The sequence below is a fragment of the Panicum virgatum genome, chromosome 1N, assembly GCF_016808335.1.
Source record: "Panicum virgatum strain AP13 chromosome 1N, P.virgatum_v5, whole genome shotgun sequence".
Lineage (NCBI taxonomy): Eukaryota > Viridiplantae > Streptophyta > Magnoliopsida > Poales > Poaceae > Panicum > Panicum virgatum.
The window spans coordinates 53,643,789-53,665,987 of NC_053145.1; the positions used below are offsets into that span (position 1 = coordinate 53,643,789).

General features: G+C 44.5%; 3 protein-coding genes, 1 long non-coding RNA gene and 1 other non-coding gene across 6 annotated transcripts; all 5 read right to left on the reverse strand.

The window, feature by feature from the left end:
- Positions 1–2,398: 2,398 nt before the first annotated feature.
- LOC120654176 lies at positions 2,399–3,501 on the reverse strand. The gene is made up of 2 exons (XM_039931720.1): positions 3,371–3,501; positions 2,399–2,949 (listed from the first exon to the last, which is right to left on the reverse strand). The coding sequence occupies exon 2, from the start codon at positions 2,941–2,943 to the stop codon at positions 2,545–2,547; it is 399 nt and encodes a 132-aa protein (XP_039787654.1). The 5' UTR covers positions 2,944–2,949; positions 3,371–3,501; the 3' UTR covers positions 2,399–2,544.
- Positions 3,502–3,506: 5 nt separating this feature from the next.
- On the reverse strand, positions 3,507–4,768 carry LOC120654177. The gene is made up of 3 exons (XR_005667013.1): positions 3,999–4,768; positions 3,806–3,898; positions 3,507–3,546 (listed from the first exon to the last, which is right to left on the reverse strand). It is a non-coding gene; the product is annotated as an uncharacterized LOC120654177 (long non-coding RNA).
- Positions 4,769–10,449: 5,681 nt separating this feature from the next.
- Positions 10,450–11,888, reverse strand: LOC120656668. Of its 2 annotated transcripts, none has more exons than XM_039934837.1 (4): positions 11,791–11,888; positions 11,478–11,557; positions 11,041–11,116; positions 10,450–10,951 (listed from the first exon to the last, which is right to left on the reverse strand). In XM_039934837.1, exons 1-4 carry the CDS (start codon positions 11,865–11,867, stop codon positions 10,693–10,695), a joined length of 492 nt encoding a protein of 163 aa, XP_039790771.1. In that variant the 5' UTR covers positions 11,868–11,888; the 3' UTR covers positions 10,450–10,692. The 2 variants fall into 2 exon arrangements, with proteins under 2 accessions (XP_039790771.1, XP_039790770.1); XM_039934836.1 differs by having other exon boundaries at positions 11,041–11,125.
- Positions 11,889–15,864: 3,976 nt separating this feature from the next.
- Positions 15,865–16,003, reverse strand: LOC120657867. The gene has a single exon (XR_005668400.1). It is a non-coding gene; the product is annotated as a small nucleolar RNA Z247 (small nucleolar RNA).
- A 1,320-nt stretch (positions 16,004–17,323) lies between these two features.
- On the reverse strand, positions 17,324–18,875 carry LOC120656669. Its single transcript, XM_039934838.1, has 3 exons — positions 18,203–18,875; positions 18,029–18,116; positions 17,324–17,917 (listed from the first exon to the last, which is right to left on the reverse strand). The coding sequence occupies exons 1-3, from the start codon at positions 18,772–18,774 to the stop codon at positions 17,762–17,764; spliced, it is 816 nt and encodes a 271-aa protein (XP_039790772.1). The 5' UTR covers positions 18,775–18,875; the 3' UTR covers positions 17,324–17,761.
- Positions 18,876–22,199: the final 3,324 nt, after the last annotated feature.

The following is a 22,199-nucleotide window of genomic DNA, read 5'->3' on the forward strand; positions in this document are numbered from 1 at the left end:
TTATATTCGTTCTACTACACATCAAACGTGATTATTTATAAAAGAAAATGTGTGAGTGTGTGGGAAGGGAAAAAGGTGGATTTGTTGAAAATAAATGAAAGACGTGTCTCGATGAGATGGATGGCATTTCTGTGTGAATTGCCAGAAGGTGTGCTTGTACCTGTGTGGTTGAGCAAGGTTGGGAGATATCCATCTTGTCACCATTAAGGACCGAGTTGATGTGTCATCTCACCTAACTCAACTTATCGTACAACCACTCGACCGTTGTGTGTGGCAACGGCTTAGCATAAATCCCACTAGTTAGTCTGTTAGTCATTAGGAGAGCTGGTGAGCAGCGGGTGATCAAGGAGATGGGATAAGATCTTTGTGAATTATACCCCGGTTGGGCCTCGTTGGTAGGTCAATGACCCCTTGGTGGATCCCGTGTTAACTACTCAGGTCTAGCTAAGGTGAGTAATGGCTTCGATGGGATCTGCACCGACACTAAGGTGATCGTGCTGTGGTACCCCGCCTGTGGGTAAAGTGTACACCTCTGCAGAGTTAAAAACTATTCGAATAGCCGTGCTCATGGTATTAAGCGGGTTACGGTTTGGCCACATAACTAGTGTTTCTTCTGGGAATGGTTGGGATGGCGTGTGTTGTTTTGGAAAAGTGTCCGGCAGCTGTGCCGTGTGCTACGGCGGATGAAGAGTCTGGTAGCAATTTAAAACTTAGATCTTGTGTGGATTAACCCTACGTGTCAAGATAATTGCTTTGAAAATCCTATTCTTTCAAATAAACACGTGCATAAAAATTAGCTTTACAGCAAATTAACCGATAGCCTTATCCTTGATTAATCATGTGCATATGCTCTGTTTATACCCCATCCGTGGGTGAGGTTGAACTTGCTGAGTATGTTTGTACTCACCCCGATATATGTTGTTGCTTCAGAGGAAGATCCGGACTTCATGGTTGAAGACGTCGAGTAGAGGTTGCGTCCGCACCCAAGTCTGCCTGTGGTGTTGGCCCTGTTCAGGATGCTTTCGCTGGCGCGATACTCTGAGCCCGAGCTGGATCCCATGTGGGTCGTGCTTTGGTGTATCACCGTAGCCTTTTTACTTCTTTTTATTGTCTGTCTCGAGTGTCCACCTCCTCGGAGGATTGTACGGTGATGTACCATCTGATGTAATAAATGTGTATCAGCCTCCTGGGACTGATATTTGTATCACATTAAAGTCTGAGGGGACGCTTCACTACCCCCGGAGGGTTAGCTCGTCTCACGACCTGGGCAATATGCCGAGCCAGAGGGTTATTTCGCCAGGCCCCCCTACAGCCGCTGATGGTGTCTCGTCACCCGTAAACATTCTACTCAACCTAGCGCCTCGTACCCACCCATTCGAATCGCCGTTGGATTGGATTTTCGAATCTTGACGCACCACAGATTAGGGTTAGCTAATTGCTCTATTACAGTTAGAGCGGGGATGGCGGTGGCGGGTGTCGAAGCAACGGCCGGAGCCACCGCTCACAGGCGGAGGTCGAGGCGGCGGTGAGCGGAGCCACCGCTCGTGGCAGGGGGTTGAGGTGGCGGCGGGCGTCGATGAGCGGAGGTGTCCGCGGCTGCGGAGCGGGAGCGGCCGCGTCTTCCCCAACTCCAGCGGCCGCATCACTAGTACAGAACCTCTTTTCTATGGCAAACAGTTTTCGTCATGGATAACACCGTTTTCATCACAGAAAGTGTTTTGTGACGAATTAATGACGAATTTGAAATCGTCATTGTGGGAGCGTCACATTTGATTTTTCGTGACGAATCGACCAAATTCGTCATAGAACTGTTTTTTCCAGTGACGGACAGGTTATTCGTCATGGAACTGCTTTCGTTCTATGACTAATGCAAAGCGTCATTAATTTCGTCATGGAAGACGCTGCCACGTGGCACACGCCACGCTGACGGCCTGACGTGGCAAGCTGCCACGTGGCACCGCCACGCTGGCAGCTGACGTAACGAGCTGCCATGCTGGCAGAGCCACGTGTCGCCTTCCCGAGATGCCACGTGTCTGCTTCCAGCGGCACCACATGTCGTCTTCTGGTCGTGCCACGAATCGTGTTCCGGTGGTGCCATGTGTCTACTCCAGGTCGAGCCACGTGTTCTATTCTGGTCTAGCCACTTGTCCTGTTCTTTTTGCACCACGTGTTGTATTCTGGTCGTGCCACGTGTCGCTTTCTGTTCGCTCCACGTGGTAGCTTCTGGTTGCTCCACGTGGACGCTTCCTGTTGCGACACGCACCACACAGAGGCAATTCATAAAGATGTACAAAATAACAGACACCAAAATATAGCACAGAATAACAGCTGATCATGTCTGGTTCATCACAGACACTATTCATCATAGAGTTCAAACACTATTCATCACAGAGTTCACACAGGCATCAAAGTGTTTAACCAGCACCAAGTGCTTCACCCAGAACCCACCGAACGTGACCCAGCACCCACCAGACACAAGTTCACCATACACCCATCACCAGAGAAGTTCACCAGACAAAATCCAACCCACCAGACTGCAGCTCATCAAACTGAAGGACCACTATTGGCACCACTGTTGATCATAAAAAACCGGCGCATCAGCGCATTGGTTTCCTCCGTCGCCTTCTTGTTCTCTTCCACTTGCCGCTTGTATTCTTCCAACTCTCTTCGGGTCTTCTCAAGCGCTTCGTCCGTGCTCTGAGATTTTTGCTTCAGCACAATCACTTCCTCTTGGAGAAGTGCAGAACCTTGTCTTTCAGCTGATAGTTGTGCCTCGAGCGCCCTTTCTTTGGCTGTGGGTGCTTTTGTCGGCCTTATGGGCTGCACACCAATGTTCTTCAGGAAGATGTTGCTGCTATTCTTGGGGAGCACCTTGGAGACGACCTCTGCACTTGAGACTACTGCATTGCCTTCGGCAGGAGGCATGGCCTTAAGGGCTTCCATGTCAGCCTGACATAATCCAAAACCAAATGTCAATTAGCTGGCTGCTATTCAATGCAGGAACGAATAGTTAAAATGCACCAATGCCAACAAATCATAAGTAATGTAGCAGCAGGAGCAATGGCATACAGAACTGAGGGAAATACTAACACCAAATCAGATTATGCTACAACCATAAAATAGTCCATTTGCCTAGCAAACGACTGTGCTAGCCTAAAAAGACTCACAGATTTACCAAATGCAGCACTATGAGATATTTCTCCCCTGTGTTCTTGCAAACAGTCAGAAAATGCAATCTACAAGCATGGCAGAGCCTCAACTACACTGGCCTGCTGCAAATTTATGTGTTAACAGTGGAAGATGAAGAATTCATGCCTACTAACAGCATAAGCCAAGTTGCCTTATTAGTATATAGTCATATTGTACTTACTACTACTTCTTTTGCAGTTTCACTCAGTCCTTTCTTGCGGCTGGTATGGCATTCTTTGAAGACCTCCACTACATCAAGTTCTTCATCAGAGGCATCTTCTTGGTCCCCATCAGCGGGGTCTTCAAGTTCTCCAATACTTCTTGATTTGCACGTGCTGCAGCCATTTTCTTTTGTGTCTGTTCGGCATGGAATGCACGGAGTAGTTAAAATGAGTAGCACAGAGGTAGTGGAGTTAAGAAGTAACATAGCACCAGCAGTAGCAAGTGACACAAGAACGAAATAGTAGCAGCAGTAACATAGCAGCAGCAACAACATGTAACATAGCAGCAGCAGCAACATGTGTGACACACGAAAGAAAATGAAGCAGTAATAACATAACAGCAGCAGCAACATCTAACATAGCAGCAGCAGTAAAAAAAGTGACCCTCCTCATACATATTCATGCAGTTGTGCAACATAGCAGCGAGAACCCGTTGTCTGGTGGAACTTGACTTCGCCACGGTTTTGCGTGTTCTTCTCTGCTGTTTGCTACAACATGTCACATATGAAAGAATAAATTTATAATTCATCCAACATAGCTGCAAGAACATGTACATGAGAACTAAAGAATTGCACTAAGATAACATACCAAGTTTTTGGGATTCATCCACTTTTCAACCAGTTTGTTCCACATTTCATCAGTCATGTAGGAGACAGGTGATGTTCTTCTGATCTGATCAATTGGAATCCCAGTGAAGTATTTTTTCTTCAGCCTGTAGCGCTTCTGTCTTATAGCAGATTGGAACACACTGTAGCAAGCCTCCTCAATCGCCTTTTCTCTGGTGTCCACACGCAGCCTTAACTGAAACATTTTGAGAGAGATCTGTCATTAGCAGCAAAAGATGAACATTGTTATAGTCAAATGCAACATGTACTGAGTATAAAGGAACTTACTCCTAGTTTTCCTATGAAGTTATCAAAAATGGGTTTACTCTCCTTTTCCTTGTAATGTTTCCAATGGGTGAAGACAGGAACATGATCTCTAACAACGACACCAGCTTCGGAAGCAAATTTCGCCGCTTGAACCGGGTCATGGGGTCTTTTGAATCCATCTGCAACAGTTATAGGCAACTTGCTCTTCATTGATCGTGTCATCTTGTCAAGCAATATCCCTTTTGTTCGTGTCCTAGCCTTTCTTGGGGCAGGCTCTACAAAAGACCAACCAATTGAGAATGTTAGTACTAATAAAATGACAAGATGTAACATAGCAGCAGCAACAACATGTGACACATAAATGATAAACAACAGTAGTTAACACAGATTTTGTAATGCACAAGTTAATACAACACCTGCTAATCATATGTATCAACAATGTAATCATGATCTTGTAACACAGATCTTAATTTGATTTAATTCAACATAGCAGTAGTAGTATCATTTTGGAGGTACAGATACAGATTAGCTTAAAGTGAACTTTCACAGAAATTCAGATCTCACAGAGAATTAATTGTTGCACAGATACAGTTATCTAATCAAACATCTAATGCAACTAGTCTATGCCCAGGACGTAAACCATCTACATTATTATCTCCATTTCCCTTCCACAAACATCATCATTCACAAAAAAGAGCCATCAGCAACATGTAACATGTAATATAGCAGCAGCAACAACAAAAGAGGTAGCAGCAGTAACATAGCAGCATCAACAACATGTGACATAGCAGCAACAGTAAAAAAGAGGCAGTGTTATCAAATGCCACTTGCCTTCAGCTCCTGCTTGTGTCGTTTCTTCAGGGTGCACCTCTTCTTCTCCCTCAGCCTGCTCTCCTTCACCACCAAAACCATCATTCTCATAAGCCCCATGGTAGGACCAGTCAACACCGTGATCTTCTGACATTGGAGTTAACCCTTGCTGATCTTCATCACTTGGTTGTGTTGGCTGTTGGCGCCCTTGCTGATCTTCATGACTTGGTTGAGTTGGCTGTTGCCTTGTGGAGGAGGACCTTGTTGCCACACCTGGAGGCCTCTCATTGGAAGGACTTGGCCTGATTCTCTTACCCTGGGTTCCTCCTTGAACAGCTACATCTTCAGCTTCAGCAGGTCTCTCATCTGGAGGTTGAGACCTCACTCGCTTACTCTTTCTTGCACCTCTAGGTGGCATTTCTACAGTTCCTTTTCGGCGCCTTGCACTGATTTTCTTTCGAAAACGTTTAGGAGGCTATAGTAGGGGAGAAAAAGATCTTGTTAGCACATGAATGAATTAGAAAAACAAGTCAAATAATGAACTGCTGCCAGAAGTAAGAAATGCAAGTGTTCATCACATCCCCAGGTACCTCAATAATCATTAGAGGAACAGGCTCGTCGACTAGCTCCTCGTCTAATGACGTATCATCATCGGTGTCTCCCTGAACCTGCTCCGCAGTTTCAGGGAGATAATCCGAATCATATGTATCTCCAGGACGACTACCCTGTTCCCCTTCCCTTATTCCCGTTGAACTTGCAGATGCATTTGCAAATGAATTTACAGTTGCTGAAAATTTGTTGAGGCCAAGTGCTTCAAATCTTGCATTATTCTCTGCTATGTTCTTGTCCCGCTGCCTCTCGTAATCAGTTTTTGCAGTTTCTTACATGCGTAAACACATAATACGACAGGTGAGGATGTTGCATTCATAGAAATTCTAATTATTCATAACATATTGACTACCTCAATTCTAATTGCCTAATGCTGGTTGGTGACACAAACCAAGTATGGTTCTAAATCCTTAACAACAATGTATATCAAGAATCATATATTCTACACAGCACCTGGTGTAAGGCAGGAAGCATACAATGAAAAAATAGCACCTGGTGTGATCTGAGCAATACACATGAACTGTAATCAATTTAACACATGTATAATGATTTAACACAGCAGTAGATAATCATATCTAAACACAGCAGTAGATAATCATATATAAACACAACAGTAGATAATCATATATAAACACAGCAGTAGATCTGGTAATGAAGAAGTTAACCTACCACCTGCTAATTATATCTAGATTAATTTGATTCATTTCATCACGGCAGTAGTAGTATAATTTCGGAGGTACAGATACAGAAACATCCTTCACAAATCCGAACCCTAATCCTGAAACATCATTCACGAATTGGTCCAAATCCTAATCCCGCTCGAGATCCAAATCCTAATCCAACTAATTCTCGTCCAGCTCGAGCTCCGAACCCTAATCCAACTCGAGCTCCAAACCCTAAGAACTGGAACCATCTTCGAGGGTGTAGGTATTTGGCTTACCTGCTACTGCACCGCGTCTAGTCTTTACCATACTTCGTCGAAGAGCTAACGGGATCCGGTCGGCGTCGGCGTCGGCGTAGTAGATCCGCAAGGTTCCGGTGGCGAGGTGAGGTAGCAGACCAGGTCGGCGAAGGCGAGGAAGCAGAGCCGCTTCCGGTGGCGAGGTGAGGTAGCAGACCAGGTCGGCTACGGCAATGAAGCAGAGCCGCTTCCGGTGGGCGTCGTGTGTCGTCGTCGTCGAGGTGCGGACCGGCCGGGGCGTCGCGCGTCGGCAAGGTGCGGACCCGGCCGGCGCGTCGGGCGTCGTCGAGTGCGGATCCGGCCGGCGCGGTGGTGTAAGCATCTAGGCCCTCAAGGTATGTTTCGGTGATTAATGACAACCATTATTGTGACTAATGAGTTTGTGCAGCTTAATAGATCATTATCGCTCATTTGGTCATATGTCAAAAGAGGCCCCTAAATTTCGGTTATTCTAAAAGGCGATCTCGGTTTTCAACTTATATATGTCAAGGCTAAGGATCTTTCTAGTCCTAAGTGTCACAAGGTTGAGAAGGACACTTAGGTTAGTATAGGTTTTATAGTTTTGTAGTGATCGCACTATTAAGAGGGGTTAAGGCTAAGTAACTTGAGCATGGACACGATCATTTGAAAATGGATGCACACTATGGTCACTCAGGTTTCTAGAAGTTCAAATAAGTGGTTCTCAAACTATATCTCAAGAATATTTGGATTTCATTCAAGACTCAAATCAGAAAAGACAAAATCAGAAAAAGTCTATACACCGGTTTAACCGACGCTCTCAATTTTCTATACGTCGGTTAAACAAAGTCAGCAGAGTCTGGACAAATTCAATACACCGGTTAAACCGACGTGTTTGAATTTAACGTCGGTGCATTAGTCCAGAGTTGGTTTTTCCAGGGCAATTCAAGTTCTATTCACCGGATTAACCGACGCTGTTTGAATCAAGACGTCGGTGCAATTGACCAGTGAGATGGCTTTTTCAGAGGAATTCAAAAGTTGTACTCACCGGTTAAACCGACGATAGGTTTGAGTTAACGTCGGTGCAGTTGTCCAGAGACTTGGTTTTTCAGTGGTTCAGTGGACAACTACACTCACCGGTTAAACCGATGCTACGTCGGTTAATCTGCCCCAGTTGTAACGGCTAGTTTTCAGAAGAGGCAGTTTACATTCACCGGTTAAACCGACGATGACAATGGGGGGTACGTCGGATTAACCGGCGCTACGCAGTTTTCTGGCAGCTTTTCTCCAACGGCTCTATTTGTGTGAGCTGCCTATATATACCCCTCCAATGGGTCATTTCGCCCACTCTTGACACCAGGCAACATCCAAACACTCATACCATAGTCAAGAGCCACCTTGAGCTTCATCATTCACATACTTGTGCTTTCAATCAATCAAGAAGCAAGATTAAGGACTTGAGTAGAGAAAGGCTAGTGTGCATCCGTTCTTGGTGATCGGTTCTTGCTCAAGTGAAGGCCTTAGCTTGTTACTCTTGGTGATTGGCATCACCTAGGCGATCTTGGTGATCGGGGTGTTTCTCGCGGAGCTTGCCAAGGATTGTGGGAGCCCGGAGAAGAAGATTGTACGTGGCTTGAGCTCCACCACGCCGGGATGGTGAACGGAGACTCTTAGTGAGCGCCCAAGTCTCGGTGACATGGGAGGTGACAAGACTCTTAGTGAGTGTCACAACGTGGACTAGGGGTGTGTGCCAACACATCGACACCACGGGAAAAAATCCGGTCGTCTCTTGTCCACTCTCTTTATTCAAGCATTTTCTTTCATGCAATTTACTCATGAGCTTGACTTAGAGATCATAACTTAGCTCTACCTTGCTAGGCTTTACTTTGTTTTTATCTCTCTTAGCTTGTGTAGGTAGTTTAGTTATCCGGTTGGTGAATTGGTGCCCTACTAGTATTGCATAGGTTAAGGTTGCTTTACCTTGCTTTAGAATTTGAAAAAGGCCCAATTCACCCCCCCTCTTGGTCCATCGATCCTTACAGGTGGGCGTTGACGAAGAGACAGCCGCGGCGGCGGCTAGGGTTTAGAGGGAGAGAGGGAGAGAGAGGGACGAAATGAGGGAGAGAGAGGGACGAAATGAGGGAGATAGGATTTATCTAGAGCCGGTTGGAGAGGGATGAAATGAGGGCGTCGCGCGACTGGCAGGTGGCCCCTGGAATGAAATTAGAGCGGGAGAGATAAAAAAAAGTGAAATTAGAGCGGGAGGTTAGCAGCGGGAGAGGGTGGGAGGATATTTGGCTTGCCGCCGAGAGGGAGATGGCTCACTGGCAAGTGGCCCCAATTTTGAAATTAGAGCTAGATAGCTTCAAACAGCATTTTCAAATACTAAACGATTTCAAATTAAAAAGTCATCAACTAGACAATTGTATAACTCATCAAAATCTACAACTTTCATATTTGGCATTTCTCCGTCTGAGTCTTTTTTAATGATTCAAATTTTGAAATTCAAAATTTGACAATTTGTAACAACAATTTGAGTGAGTAAATGAATTCAAATGGAAAAGTCAATAAAACCAAACTTGCAGAACTAGTCAAGATGTACAAACTTTATTTTGGTTAATTCTCCATCCGACTTTGTTTGAACAAATTGAAATTTGAATTTCAAAAAATGACAAGTAGATTCAAGTTTTTTAACACTAAATGATGTCAAATCAAAAAGGAATGAATACCAAACTTTTGTAACTCAACAAGCGCTACAAACTTTATTTAGATCATTTTTTTATTTGAGAAAGTCGTTACAATATGCAGTACAAATCTGACAAACCCCTAACATAGCCCCTTACACTATGAGGGTGATGTGTAGTATTTGTGAACAACTTTAGTATCACTTCGTCGGATGAACAAATGACCCAAATAAAGTTTGTCGGTCTCGATGAGTTATACAATCTTGTTATTCATGACTTTTTCATTTGAAATTACTTAGTCCCCCAAAATTTTGTTTGAATATGTAACATTCAAAAATTCAAAAGTCAACCCGTCGAAACTAATTCAAATGAACAAATGACCCAAATAAAGTTTGTCGGTCTCGATGAGTTATGCAATCTTGTTATTCATGACTTTTTCATTTGAAATTACTTAGTCCCCCAAAATTTTGTTTGAATATGTAACATTCAAAAATTCAAAAGTCAACCCGTCGAAACTAATTCAAATGAACAAATGACCCAAATAAAGTCTCGATGAGTTATACAATCTTGTTATTCATGACTTTTTCATTTGAAATTACTTAGTCCCCCAAAATTTTGTTTGAATATGTAACATTCAAAAATTCAAAAGTCAACCCGTCGAAACTAATTCAAATGAACAAATGACCCAAATAAAGTTTGTCGGTCTCGATGAGTTATACAATCTTGCTATTCATCACTTTTTCGTTTGAAATTACTTAGTCCCCAAAAATTGGTATAATCAGTTTTTTTTCTTAAGAAGACAGTGCCAATCAGTGACCGTTAGATTCTCATAGTTATTGATGTTGGATAGTCTTGTCGTTTTGTGGCATGCAGGTTTGGGGCATGGTTAATTATTACCAAATAAAGGCAACTTGGCTTATGCTGTTAGTAGGCATGAATTCGTGTCTGCACCGTCTGCAAAATCTGCTGTGACAAAGACAGTATGGCAAATTCATCATGATCACTATTCAGTATTCACCACCATCCTCACAAGATTGATGGACAAGTAAATCAAACAGAAAAATGCATTATTATACTACTAATCACATGGAACCAGCCATCAGGGATTCTCAGTAAAGATAAAACTGTCCAAAAGAACTGATTTTCTCATTTTTGCTGTCTCGGGTTCACATCAATCATGTCCGTGGTAAAATGTTTTCTCAGACACAGTTACCACTCGCCAGCTCAAGCAACCAGGACACGAAACTGTCCAAAGAAAAATCAGGACATGAAGGCCACAGTTAAAAAAAATGCAACACGACAATGACAGCGTTAGAACTCACTCTACCAACCTAAGCAATTAAGCAGTGCATAATATTAGTGTACAACAATATCGTCTAGCAATTCTTCTACTTCCCTCTTCCTTTAGGGCCTCGCACCACCCTTTTTCGTCCTCCTCGCCTAACGTTCTGTCTCGAGGCTCCCTTAACAGGTTTTTCAGGATTTATTCCAGTGCCATTCTCAGCAGAATCAACATCTACAGCACTGGCTGCAGGCTCAGTTAAGTCATTACTGGTGGGTAGCACAGCACTGCTCGAGTTAGTGCAGCTGGGATTGTCATTTCCTGAAGATTCTAACCCAGAGTTGGTGTTTGATTGATCCAAAAGACTGCATTACCAAAGGATGTCAGTTACATAAATGCAAGTTCCAATGAAAAAGGCAAGAAGTAAAAGAGAATCTGCAAATGTTGTGGTTACCCATTCACAGATGTTTTCTTGCTCGACCCATTCATTCGGGTCTGGATTGGGGCACCTGCATCCTTCAGTATGGGTTCTGGAAAAGCTTGCATAAAACCAGTGAGTTTATAATAGTACATGTTAGTTTATAATAGACAAGAAGTAGAGATTTCGAGGAGAGATAGGGGCAAAAAACTATCAATTAGTTTCTGTAGAAAAACTATTACCATGCAACAGCACAAAACAAGCATTAAAGCTTGGTCTAATCTAGCAACAAGAATAAAATCGCTGAAACTCAACAACTTCTCTAGCTATATCAGTTCATTAGCATAACAGATAAAAATTGATGGGAGCCTAGAGCTCAGACAATACCAAACCGACTTAACCAAAAATAAATAAATGGAGCAAAAGATACACTAAAATCAAGATTTATATCAGTAAGAAATATCCTTGAATACCTGAAGCTGAGTTGATATCTATATTTGGTTCGGCAGTGGGGGCTTTAACATCACTGTGGTCAGAAGCATCCTTTCTAAATCTGAGGCATAAGAAACATCCATTCAGAATGGAAGTACAAATTCAGCTTCTAAAAAATAATTTCAGGACATCAGAATGCAGGTAAATAACATACTGCTAAGCACTACTTAATCAACAAGCCTATAACTAATGTTGCTGGTGACACTCAGTTCCACAAGCTAAGCTTATAACTGATTGTGCAACTGCAGCAAAAGTGATTTAATAAGTAAGCATATTTTTTATGCAAAAACTGACCTTGTGGAAGACGCATTGACTTCCTCTGCTACTTTATCTGCACAAGTAACACAGGTATTCTTCAGGTGCATTCCCATTGTCGTTTGCAAGGTCCACAGGTTCACCATGAAAGCAACCAGGTATGTTTAGGAAGCGTTCTCACCTCTTCAGAGGCCGCGTAGCTTTGTTAATATATACAGAGAAGAGCCCTCTGCATGGCGTACAAATCACCAACCGAAATCAAGGAGATGCCGGTATTATACCTTTCTATTTGTACAACAACCATATCTGGACTTTCCTATCTTTACAACCCAGGAACTTTCTACACAATTCTATACATCAGGACTCCATGATTTCGGTTGGTTTGTTTCCATACAAAGCATATGTTACAATATTATCTAACAGCCCCCCTCAATCATAACTTTACTAAGTTAAGATTGCGTCTGAAATTATGCAGTTTGTCTCTTGTAAGAGCCTTGGTGAATCCATCAGCAACTTGATCATGTGTTGATATAAACCGAACCTGCAGAAGTTTCCGAGCCACACGTTCTCTCACAAAATGAAAATCAATTTCAATATGTTTTGTACGAGCATGAAACACAGGATTCGCTGTGAGATAAGTGGCCCCTAAATTATCACACCATAACCTTGCTGCAGGTGGCGTTGGAACTTTTAGTTCCTTAAGAAGTGATTGCACCCAGATAACTTCTGCTGTTGCATTGGCTAGAGCTTTATATTCAGCTTCTGTACTTGACCTTGACACAGTGGCTTGTTTTCTTGCACTCCATGATACAAGATTACTGCCAATGAAAATTGCAAATCCTCCTGTTGATCTTCTATCATCAATGTCTCCTGCCCAGTCTGCGTCAGAGAAGGCACTCACAAGCATAGATCGGCACTTGTTTATGCTCATGCCAATATCACACGTGAGTTTTACATATCTAAGAATCCTTTTGACTGCAGACCAGTGAGCTGTAGTAGGACAATGCAGAAACTGACAGACTCTGTTAATTGCGAAAGAAATATCTGGCCGAGTTAAGGTCAAGTACTGTAATGCCCCAACTACACTTCTATATCGTGTAGCATCTTCAGGTCCAAGAGGTTCACCTTCCTTAATGCTTAATTTTTCAGCAACCGATAGAGGTGTAGTCATGGGTTTGCATTGAGTCATGCCAACCCGTTTAAGAATATCTGAAGCATATTTACTTTGTGATAAATGAATACCATCACGTACCTTATTCACCTCTATGCCAAGGAAGTAATGTAATGTACCTAAATCCTTTAGGGCGAAATCTGTCTTGAGATCCTTCAGCAATGCTGACACTGCTTCTGAGGAAGAGCTGACTACTATAATGTCATCTACATAAACCAACAAGAAGATGCTAACATTGCCTTTATTAAATATGAACAATGAAGTGTCGGCCTTAGAGGGGCAGAAACCAAGTTGCTGCAGTTTATCACTCAACCTTGAGTACAAAGCTCTGGGGGCCTGTTTCAGACCATATATTGCTTTATCCAACTTGCATACATGATGTGGGAATTTACTATCTTCATAACCTGGTGGTTGTCTCATGTAGACATCCTCCTCAAGAACACCATGAAGAAATGCGTTCTTTACATCTAGCTGCCTAAGACACCAGCCTCTAGACACTGCTATAGAAAGCACCACTCTGATAGTAGCAGCTTTGACAACGGGGCTAAAAGTATCCTCATAATCTATCCCATATCTCTGTTTAAATCCCTTTGCTACCAATCTAGCCTTATATCTGTCTATGCTGCCATCTGCCTTTCTTTTAATTTTGTATACCCATTTGCAATCGATAAGATTTTTTCCTTCCTGTGCTGGTACTAAATGCCATGTTTTGTTATCTTGCAAGGCACTAAATTCCTCATCCATAGCATGTTTCCAATTTTTATTACCAAGAGCTTTAGATAAATCATGTGGTTCATTACCGACCGCTAAGCATCCATAGCCATACCTTATAGTGCCATCTGTGTATGCTTTTGGTTTTCTGATCCGGTTGGTCCGGCGTGGAAGATTTGTTGCTGCAGCATTATCTGATACAGAAGACCCAGTGCCAGGGACATCCTGATGTGAATCCATCTCGGTTGACGATGGGCCAGTGGGTTCCTGACCCATGTCCGCTGTCGACCCACCATCGGACGAAGTCGACGGGCCGCCATCATTGCGCAATGATGCGCTGCCGGCACCTGGGATCGTGCTTGATCTTGGCTCCAAGTTTTGCTGCGCACAAGCACCACTGTTTTCAGCTGGGATCGTGCTTGATCTTGGCTCCAAGATTTCCTGCGCACAAGCACCACTGTTTTCTTCCAAAAAAGTATCATTAGGTGCAGAATTTTGGGTATTTTGAATATCAGGCAACAATGAATCAGCTACATTAGTATCCCCCGGATGATTCATGGTGGGACTGGAAGGAAACAAGTGAGGAAGGAGATTGACTTCAGCCCGTAAACGAGCGCCGGCATTGGGATGGAACTCACGGAAAGGAAAAACTCCTTCATCAAATATGACATCTCTTGATATGTAGACTCGTCCTGTACTAACATCAAGGCATTTGTAGCCTTTATGAGATGAACTATAGCCCAAGAAGACGCATCGCTTGGAACGAAAAGCAAGTTTATGAGTGTTATAAGGACGAAGGTTGGGCCAGCATGCACAGCCAAATACTCGAAGGAACTTATAGTCGGGTTTCTTATGAAAGAGACGCTCGTAGGGTGTCATGAAGTCAATGACTTTGGATGGGGTTCGATTAATAAGATATGCTGCCGTGGCAAAAACTTCATCCCAGAATTTTAAAGGCATAGATGCATGTGCAAGCAAGGCTAGACCAACCTCAACAATGTGCTTGTGTTTTCGTTCAGCTGGGCCGTTTTGTTGGTGTGCGTGAGGACACGATACTAGGTGTGCTACTCCAATTTTTGTGAAGAAGGAGCTCAGTTTTTGGTACTCTCCACCCCAATCTGTCTGTACAGCAATAATTTTGCTGTCAAACATTCGTTCAACCATATTTTGGAAGTCATGAAATTTCTGAAAAACTTCAGATTTAAAACGAAGCAAATAGACCCAGGTGAACTTACTATAATCATCGATGAAAGAAACATAGTATTTATTTCTGCCTACCGAATCTGTGGCAGGACCCCATACATCAGAAAAAATGAGTTCTAGTGGCTTGGATGAAGCACTAGTGGACACAGGATACGGAAGCTGATGGCTCTTTGCCTGTTGACATGCATCACAGACAGAGCCTTTATTTGACTCAACTAAAAAGGGCAAATTATTGCTACTAACGACTTTCTTAACTATCTCAGATGAGGGATGACCAAGACGATAGTGCCACAAGTCAGGAGATGATCTGGTGGCACCAAGAGCTTCTTTCAGATGCGCACTCGGTATGGGGTAGAGACCGTTTCTACACCGCCCTTCAAACAACGTCCTCTTGGTAGCTTGATCCTTAACAAGAAAATGATTTGGATAAAATTCAAGGTATGCATGATTATCAGAAGTAAGACGGTGCACAGATATAAGATTTTTATCAGCAGCAGGAACATGAAGAACACGATTAAGTTTCAAATTGGAATTAGGGGTACTAATAATAGCATGACCAATGTGACTGATATTCATACCTGCACCGTTTGCTGCACGGATTTGATCTTTTCCCTTGTACTTCTCCTTCATGGAGAGCTTCTCGAGCTCTCCAGTGATGTGGTCGGTGGAGCCGGTATCCGTATACCAGTTTGTGTCCACTCCATATGAGTGTGTCGCAGCCGATGCACTCCTCTGATTGGGATAAGACTCCTCATCGAGCCTGTACCAGCATTCCAGGGCGGTGTGACCAGTCTTGTCGCAGATTTGGCACTGTGGTTTGTCGTCGCTGTAGCTGTTGTTGTTGAAGTACCCGCGGCCTGTGCCACGTCCTCCTGGTGTAGCTAAGCCACGGCCACGACCGCCGGAGCGGCCACGGCCACCACCACGGCCTTGCTGATTGCCACGACCGCGGTTATTGCCGCCTCCACGGCCGCGTTTGGCCATGTTGGCAGATCCTTGCGATCCGCCATGCAGTAGATCCAATCTGTGCTCAAAGCTCAACAGCTGAGAGACCAATTCACCCACTGAGATAGACTCGGTGCGCGCCCCCACCGCCGTCACGACTGGATTGAACTCCTCATCAAGGCCGGCCAGGAGATAAGAAACCAGCTCTTCATCATCAACTTTCTTTCCAGCCGAGGCCATATCATCTGCCAGGGACTTTATTTTTGCAACATACTCCGTAACAGACATGTTACCTTTGCGGGTCGTTGCAAGTGCGATCCTCGTGTTGACGGTCCTCGCACGTGAGGCAGATGCGTACATCCGCACAAGTTCTCCATACACCTCTTGCGGTGTTTCGAGTGTGGCCACTTGGGCCATCACCTCCCGTGACAGCGACGTCATCAGGAACCCAAGCACTTGCTGCTCCATGGCTTTCCAGGCAGCATGATCGGGGTTGGGCACCTTCTTGACCTTCTCTCCATCCTTGGCTTCAAGTTCTGCAGGTGGAGGAGTGTCGGTGCCGTCGAGATAGCCCTGCAACTGCGCTCCTCGCAGTATGGGCAGGACCTGCGCCCTCCATAGAGGGAAGTTGGTCTTGTTCAATTTTTCGGTGATGACCTGACCGAACAATGGAGACGCAACGTTGAGCGCCGAGGAGCTCGCCATGACGACGGGCAAGACTCAGGCGACGCTAGATGTATTTTTGTGGGAGTTGGCTTTGATACCATGAAAGCAACCAGGTATGTTTAGGAAGCGTTCTCACCTCTTCAGAGGCCGCGTAGCTTTGTTAATATATACAGAGAAGAGCCCTCTGCATGGCGTACAAATCACCAACCGAAATCAAGGAGATGCCGGTATTATACCTTTCTATTTGTACAACAACCATATCTGGACTTTCCTATCTTTACAACCCAGGAACTTTCTACACAATTCTATACATCAGGACTCCATGATTTCGGTTGGTTTGTTTCCATACAAAGCATATGTTACAATATTATCTAACACACCAATACCCTTAGGACAACAAGAATGCACTGGTAAATAAAAGATGTAATTGTGAAACAAGCTACAGATAAGGTTTTTGAAGTCAAAGAACAAATGCATTTTTTCAGCATGTCATAAGTACTTGGCTTATGGCTTGCTCTGTGCTTCAAATACTTGGCTTATGGCTTGCTCGTCTCTCAAAACTGAAATCATTATAGAAAATTGAAGATGATGTTCTACATATCAGCTTCTAACAAATAAGTGGTTGACTGCCTAACACAGCGGTGAAGTGTTCCTCACCTTTTGTTGGTTCTAGCAATTTCAGGGATCATCTCCATCTACCTCCTCATCTTCATCTTCAGCGTTTTCATTGCCATTATCACTAAAATATTCCATCACACTGTCATCTTCCTCCTCCTCTGCATCTACAGAAATGTTGGCTCGCTTCTTGTTTCTTATAAGTTCATGTAAACAACCATCAATTCTAGTATATTCGCCATCCTGATTATTGACCTCAACCTCATCACCATCACCTTGCTGCACTTCGCCATCAACCTCACCTTGCTGCACTGTATGAGAACAGCAGTCTTCATGGTAAACAAGGTCACTTTTTTCAGGCACATTATACACGTCCCTATGCTCAAATTTCTGCACAACTCGCCAATTCTTTCCCAAAGCCGTGTCTTCCATGTAGAATACCTTTTTGGATTGAGTTGCCAAAATGTAAGGGTCAGACTTGTACCACAATGACTGAATGTTAATGGATTTGAAATGTCAATCATCTCTGATGCCTGTTGTCTTGCCTACTACTTGATTGTACCAATCACATCCAAAGATAACCACAGACCGAGTGGCTGGTGTAGTGTCGTTATACTGCAGCTCAATAATCTCATTAAGGACACCATAAAAATCAATTTCAGCATCACCATAAGTACCTGGAGTCATTACACCACTGTTCTAAGTCTGCAAGTATTTCTCACGGTGCACTGTGTTATAACTGACTCCATTGACAATGCAAGCAGACCAAAACCCCACTCGAAGATCAGGAAAACAAGACAAAGCATACAATCCATCAGTAACCTCTTCTGGACGATCTGTGCGCTTCTTGGCGATCTGGGTTCAAACAAAGAATACAAGGAGTGAGATGCTGAAATTGATGCTGAAACAAAGAATACTAGCAGTGAGACGCTGAAACAAAGAATACTAGTACTGCAGGACACTTACATGGCTCCTAAACCAGTTAGGAAAACCATTTTCAAGCCTTTTTTCAACATCATGTGGCCCTTCTTGCAATAACTCTGCCCTGTAGATGCTGTCCGGAAAAGCATAACCATCAGCAAAGCTTCACTTGCAATTCAGGATAAAACAATTTTGCAAATAAATAAAAACGATACTTACTCCACATATGGCTCAGCTTCTGTACAATTGTTTAGAACATACCAAACTAGTCTGAAATACATCTTATCATCTATGTATGTCCTCCTGTCGGCTCCTACGAGTTTGACACCATGCTTAGAAATTTCAGGGTCACTATCTAACGGTTCATCTACATTGATGGCATCATTATTGTTGAATTTGGTGTCGACATCCGCCATATACTTCGAACAAAATGTCAAGGTGTCACTTGCGCCATAGGCCTCCGCAATTGATCCTTCAGGCCTTGCCCTGTTACTCACAAAATTCTTCAAAGTACCCAATCTCCTCTCTATTGGGTACATCCATCCATACTGAACAGGACCTCTAAGCAATGCCTCATCAGGTAGATGCACAGCTAGGTGCACCATGACATCAAAAAAGGCTGGAGGGAAAATTTTCTCAAGCTTGCAAAGGATAACTGGGATTTTCTCCTTTAGTCCTTTCACAACATCTATCTTCAGATTTCTACTACACAATTCTCTGAAAAAGTCCCCAAGCTCCGCAATTGCTTCATACACATCTTTCCTCACCAATCCTCTTAATCCAGCAGGCATGATCTTTTGCAGTAGTACATGGCAACAATGAGTTTTCAGCCGCCCCTACAACTTGGTACCATCTGCACTTATGAATCTGCCTAGGTTGGCGGCATAACCATGTGGAAACTTCACACCTTTGAGGAACTTGCAGAATCTAGTTCTGTTTTTCTTGTTCAATACATAGAAAGCCTCTGGCATCCTACACCCATCGCCATCCTCTCGCAAGTGAAATTCGTGTCTAATGCCCATATCATACAAATCCAACCTTGCATTTTTGGTGTCCTTGTTCTTGCCCTCAATTTTGAGTAATATGCCAAGGAGGGCATCACAAATGTTCTTCTCTATGTGCATAACATTGAGATTGTGTGGCAGCAACAAGTCCTTCCAATATGGTAGCTTCCACAACCCAACTTTGCGACTCCAAATTTTGGGGCTGCTTTTCTCCCCACGCTTCCTTTTCCTGGGTGCTGGTGCGGGATGCTTTCTTGGCCTCACATCTTTCACCTTCTCTAGTTCCGCTTGAACCTCTTTACTACTGAATTTGCCCGGCGCATCCCTGGTTTCACGGCGGCCATCAAAAGCCAAGCTTTTCCGCCACTCATGATCCTTTGGAAGAAAACGACGATGACCAATGTAAGCAATCTTACCCCTCAGTGCCCGTGACAAAGGATTTTTGTCACAGTGGATACATGCATAATAACCTTTTGTGGTTTGCCCCGACAAGGTGCTCAAGGCTGGATAATCATGTATGCACCACAACACAGCGGCACGAAGATCAAACTTTTTACCGCTAACAGCATCATAAGTGGACACTCCTTTTCAAAGAGCAAGCAATTCTTCAATTAGAGGCTCGAGAAACAAGTCAAAATCTTTTCCAGGAGATGATGGACCCGGGATGAGCAAAGACATAAAACAGTTGGCTGAATTGACACATTCCCATGGTGGTAGGTTCAGAGGTGTCACAAGCACTGGCCACATGCTATATTGAGTGCTCATGTTGCCAAAAGGGTTGAAACCATCTGTAGCTAGGGAAAGCCTCAAGTTCCTTGCATCCGCTGCAAAAGATTGATACTTCCTATCAAAGTCCTTCCATGCCTCCCCATCAGCTGGATGGCTCATTTCATTGGCGACTGGCTTCCTATCCACCTTGTGCCACTGGGCCTCCTCAGCAGTTTGTTTCATGGCAAACATCCTCTTCAATCTTGATATAAGTGGAAAGTGCCTCAAGACCTTATGAGAAACCCGCGTGCCACTCTCACCACCTTCCCATCTAGATTCATCACAAACTGGGCATGCTTCTAGGTTGGCATAATCCGTGTCAAACACCTCAGACTTACGAAACAAAACACAATTGTTCTTGCACACATGGATTGATTCATATGCAATGCCCAATTCACGAAGATACTTCTTCGCCTCATCATACGACTTTGGAAACTGACACTGAGGGAATGCATCGGACAATAACTTCAACAATGCAGTAAAAAAGTTATTGCCAAGTCGATAGCGAGACTTCATATAGAGAAGTCTCACTACAAAGGAGGATCTAGAATGCGCTGATCCCGGGCAAAGTGACCGCTTGGCATCGGCAAGAACTTTGGAAAAACTTGGAGTCTCTCCATCTTCCTCTACTGCTGTGTACAAATCTGATATCATCTTTGTGACTCCGTGATCATCATCTTGGTCATCAGCTTGGTCATGATCTTGGTCATCCTCACCCAAATGTATCCCTCCACCATCATCATATTCATCATGCTGGACCTCCTCCTCTCTGAACTCAGCAACCTGGCCATCTGGAGACTCTCCATGATGAACCCAACGAGTGTACAAAAGTGACATTCCAAAGATGTGTATATGGTCATTCACTTCATGCTGAGGCCGTAAAGCTTAATTAAGACATTTGCGGCAGGGACAATGTATCTCGCTGTCTGCAGGGAACTGCCCTCTAACAAATTCCATGAACTGTTCTACTCCGTCCATGTAGGCAGGTGTGAAACGTCTCCCATGAATCCAACTTCGATCCATCTGTTTTAGCATACATGTGCAAAATCAGAGGCAAAATACTATAACGGAACCTCAAATACAACTTAACAGAAAATGATTTACTAATTAACATACTGAAAAAATAGTAGCTGGTCATATCATTTGGGCCCCTAAATCCTTACTGGATGAATGCACATCATTACCAGAAGTGACACTAGTCCAATCTACCGAACCCTAGAATCTTGAAACAGCACAGTAACAGCATACACTACCAGCACAACGAGAAAAGGAAAAAGCTTGAGATATTTGGTCAAAGAAGTCACCTTGCCGCCGCCGTCAATCGGGGAAGCCGCCGCGGGGACACTGCCGCGCTGCCGCCACTGTGTGCCCACCGGGGATGCCGCTGTGCTCCCTCCGCCGTGCGCCGGCGGCACTACCGTGGTCCCGCCGCCGTTCGCTGGGGACAACGCCCGTGCACCGGGGACAACGCCGCGGATCCGCCGCCGTGCGCCGTGGACGCCGCAGCTGTGTGCCCGACTCGACCCGCAAGATTCGATTTGTGTCTATAGGGTTCGATGGCGCAGTGGAAGAACATATGGAAACCATTCGCTAATTAAACAAATAAAAAATATAAGTTTCCTTTCACAAGAACGTTCGATGGCGCAGTGGTAACGCTTTCTCTTGGCTTCCGTCCGGTACGCGGTTCGAATCCTGGGAAACGCAGGTTTTTTGCCGATTAATCTCTGGGCCGCGCGAGGCTGTTGTTGCTGGGCCGCGCGAGGCCGCTCGGACGTAGTGCAGGGCCGCGTGTGTTATACTCAGTTGAGTGGGACCGGGATCGTAGGGACCGACGTTGACGTGGAGTGCCACCTGGTCGTGGGACCGTGCCAGAGTAGAGGGCCCGCGTGGACCCGGGAACCGCCGGTTCTGTCAAGTGGGACCCACGTTGCCATGTGGACAAGATGGGACCCGCCGGTTCTGTCAGGTGGGACCACGGTTGCTGTAGAACGCCACCTGGCAGTGGGACCGGGCTGAGGTGGTGGGGTCCACGTCGCCACGTGGTCATGGACCCACCGCGCAGTGGGACCGGTCTGGGGTGGTGGGGTCCGTGCCACGTGGCGGTGGGCCACTGCGTCATGTGACCCAGGTGGTGGGGTCCGTGTCGCCACGTGGACATAGTACCATGATCTGCATGTGGGACCCACGGTCTCAACCACACTTACATGTGGGACTAAATCGCTGCTGTACCATGGCCTTTATTGTTTTGTGATGAATAGGTTGTTGTTTTGTGACGCCCATTTTTGTTCGTCATTGTCTCCCCACGTTCAGTAGTGGCATGATGCATCTATGATGAATCATTTGTGCCTTCTATGACGCTCGTCTTCATTTCGTCATTATTTTCAAGCGGGTTGGCTGCGTCACTCATCATCTGTGACGAAGTAATAAATTTCGTCATTAAAAAT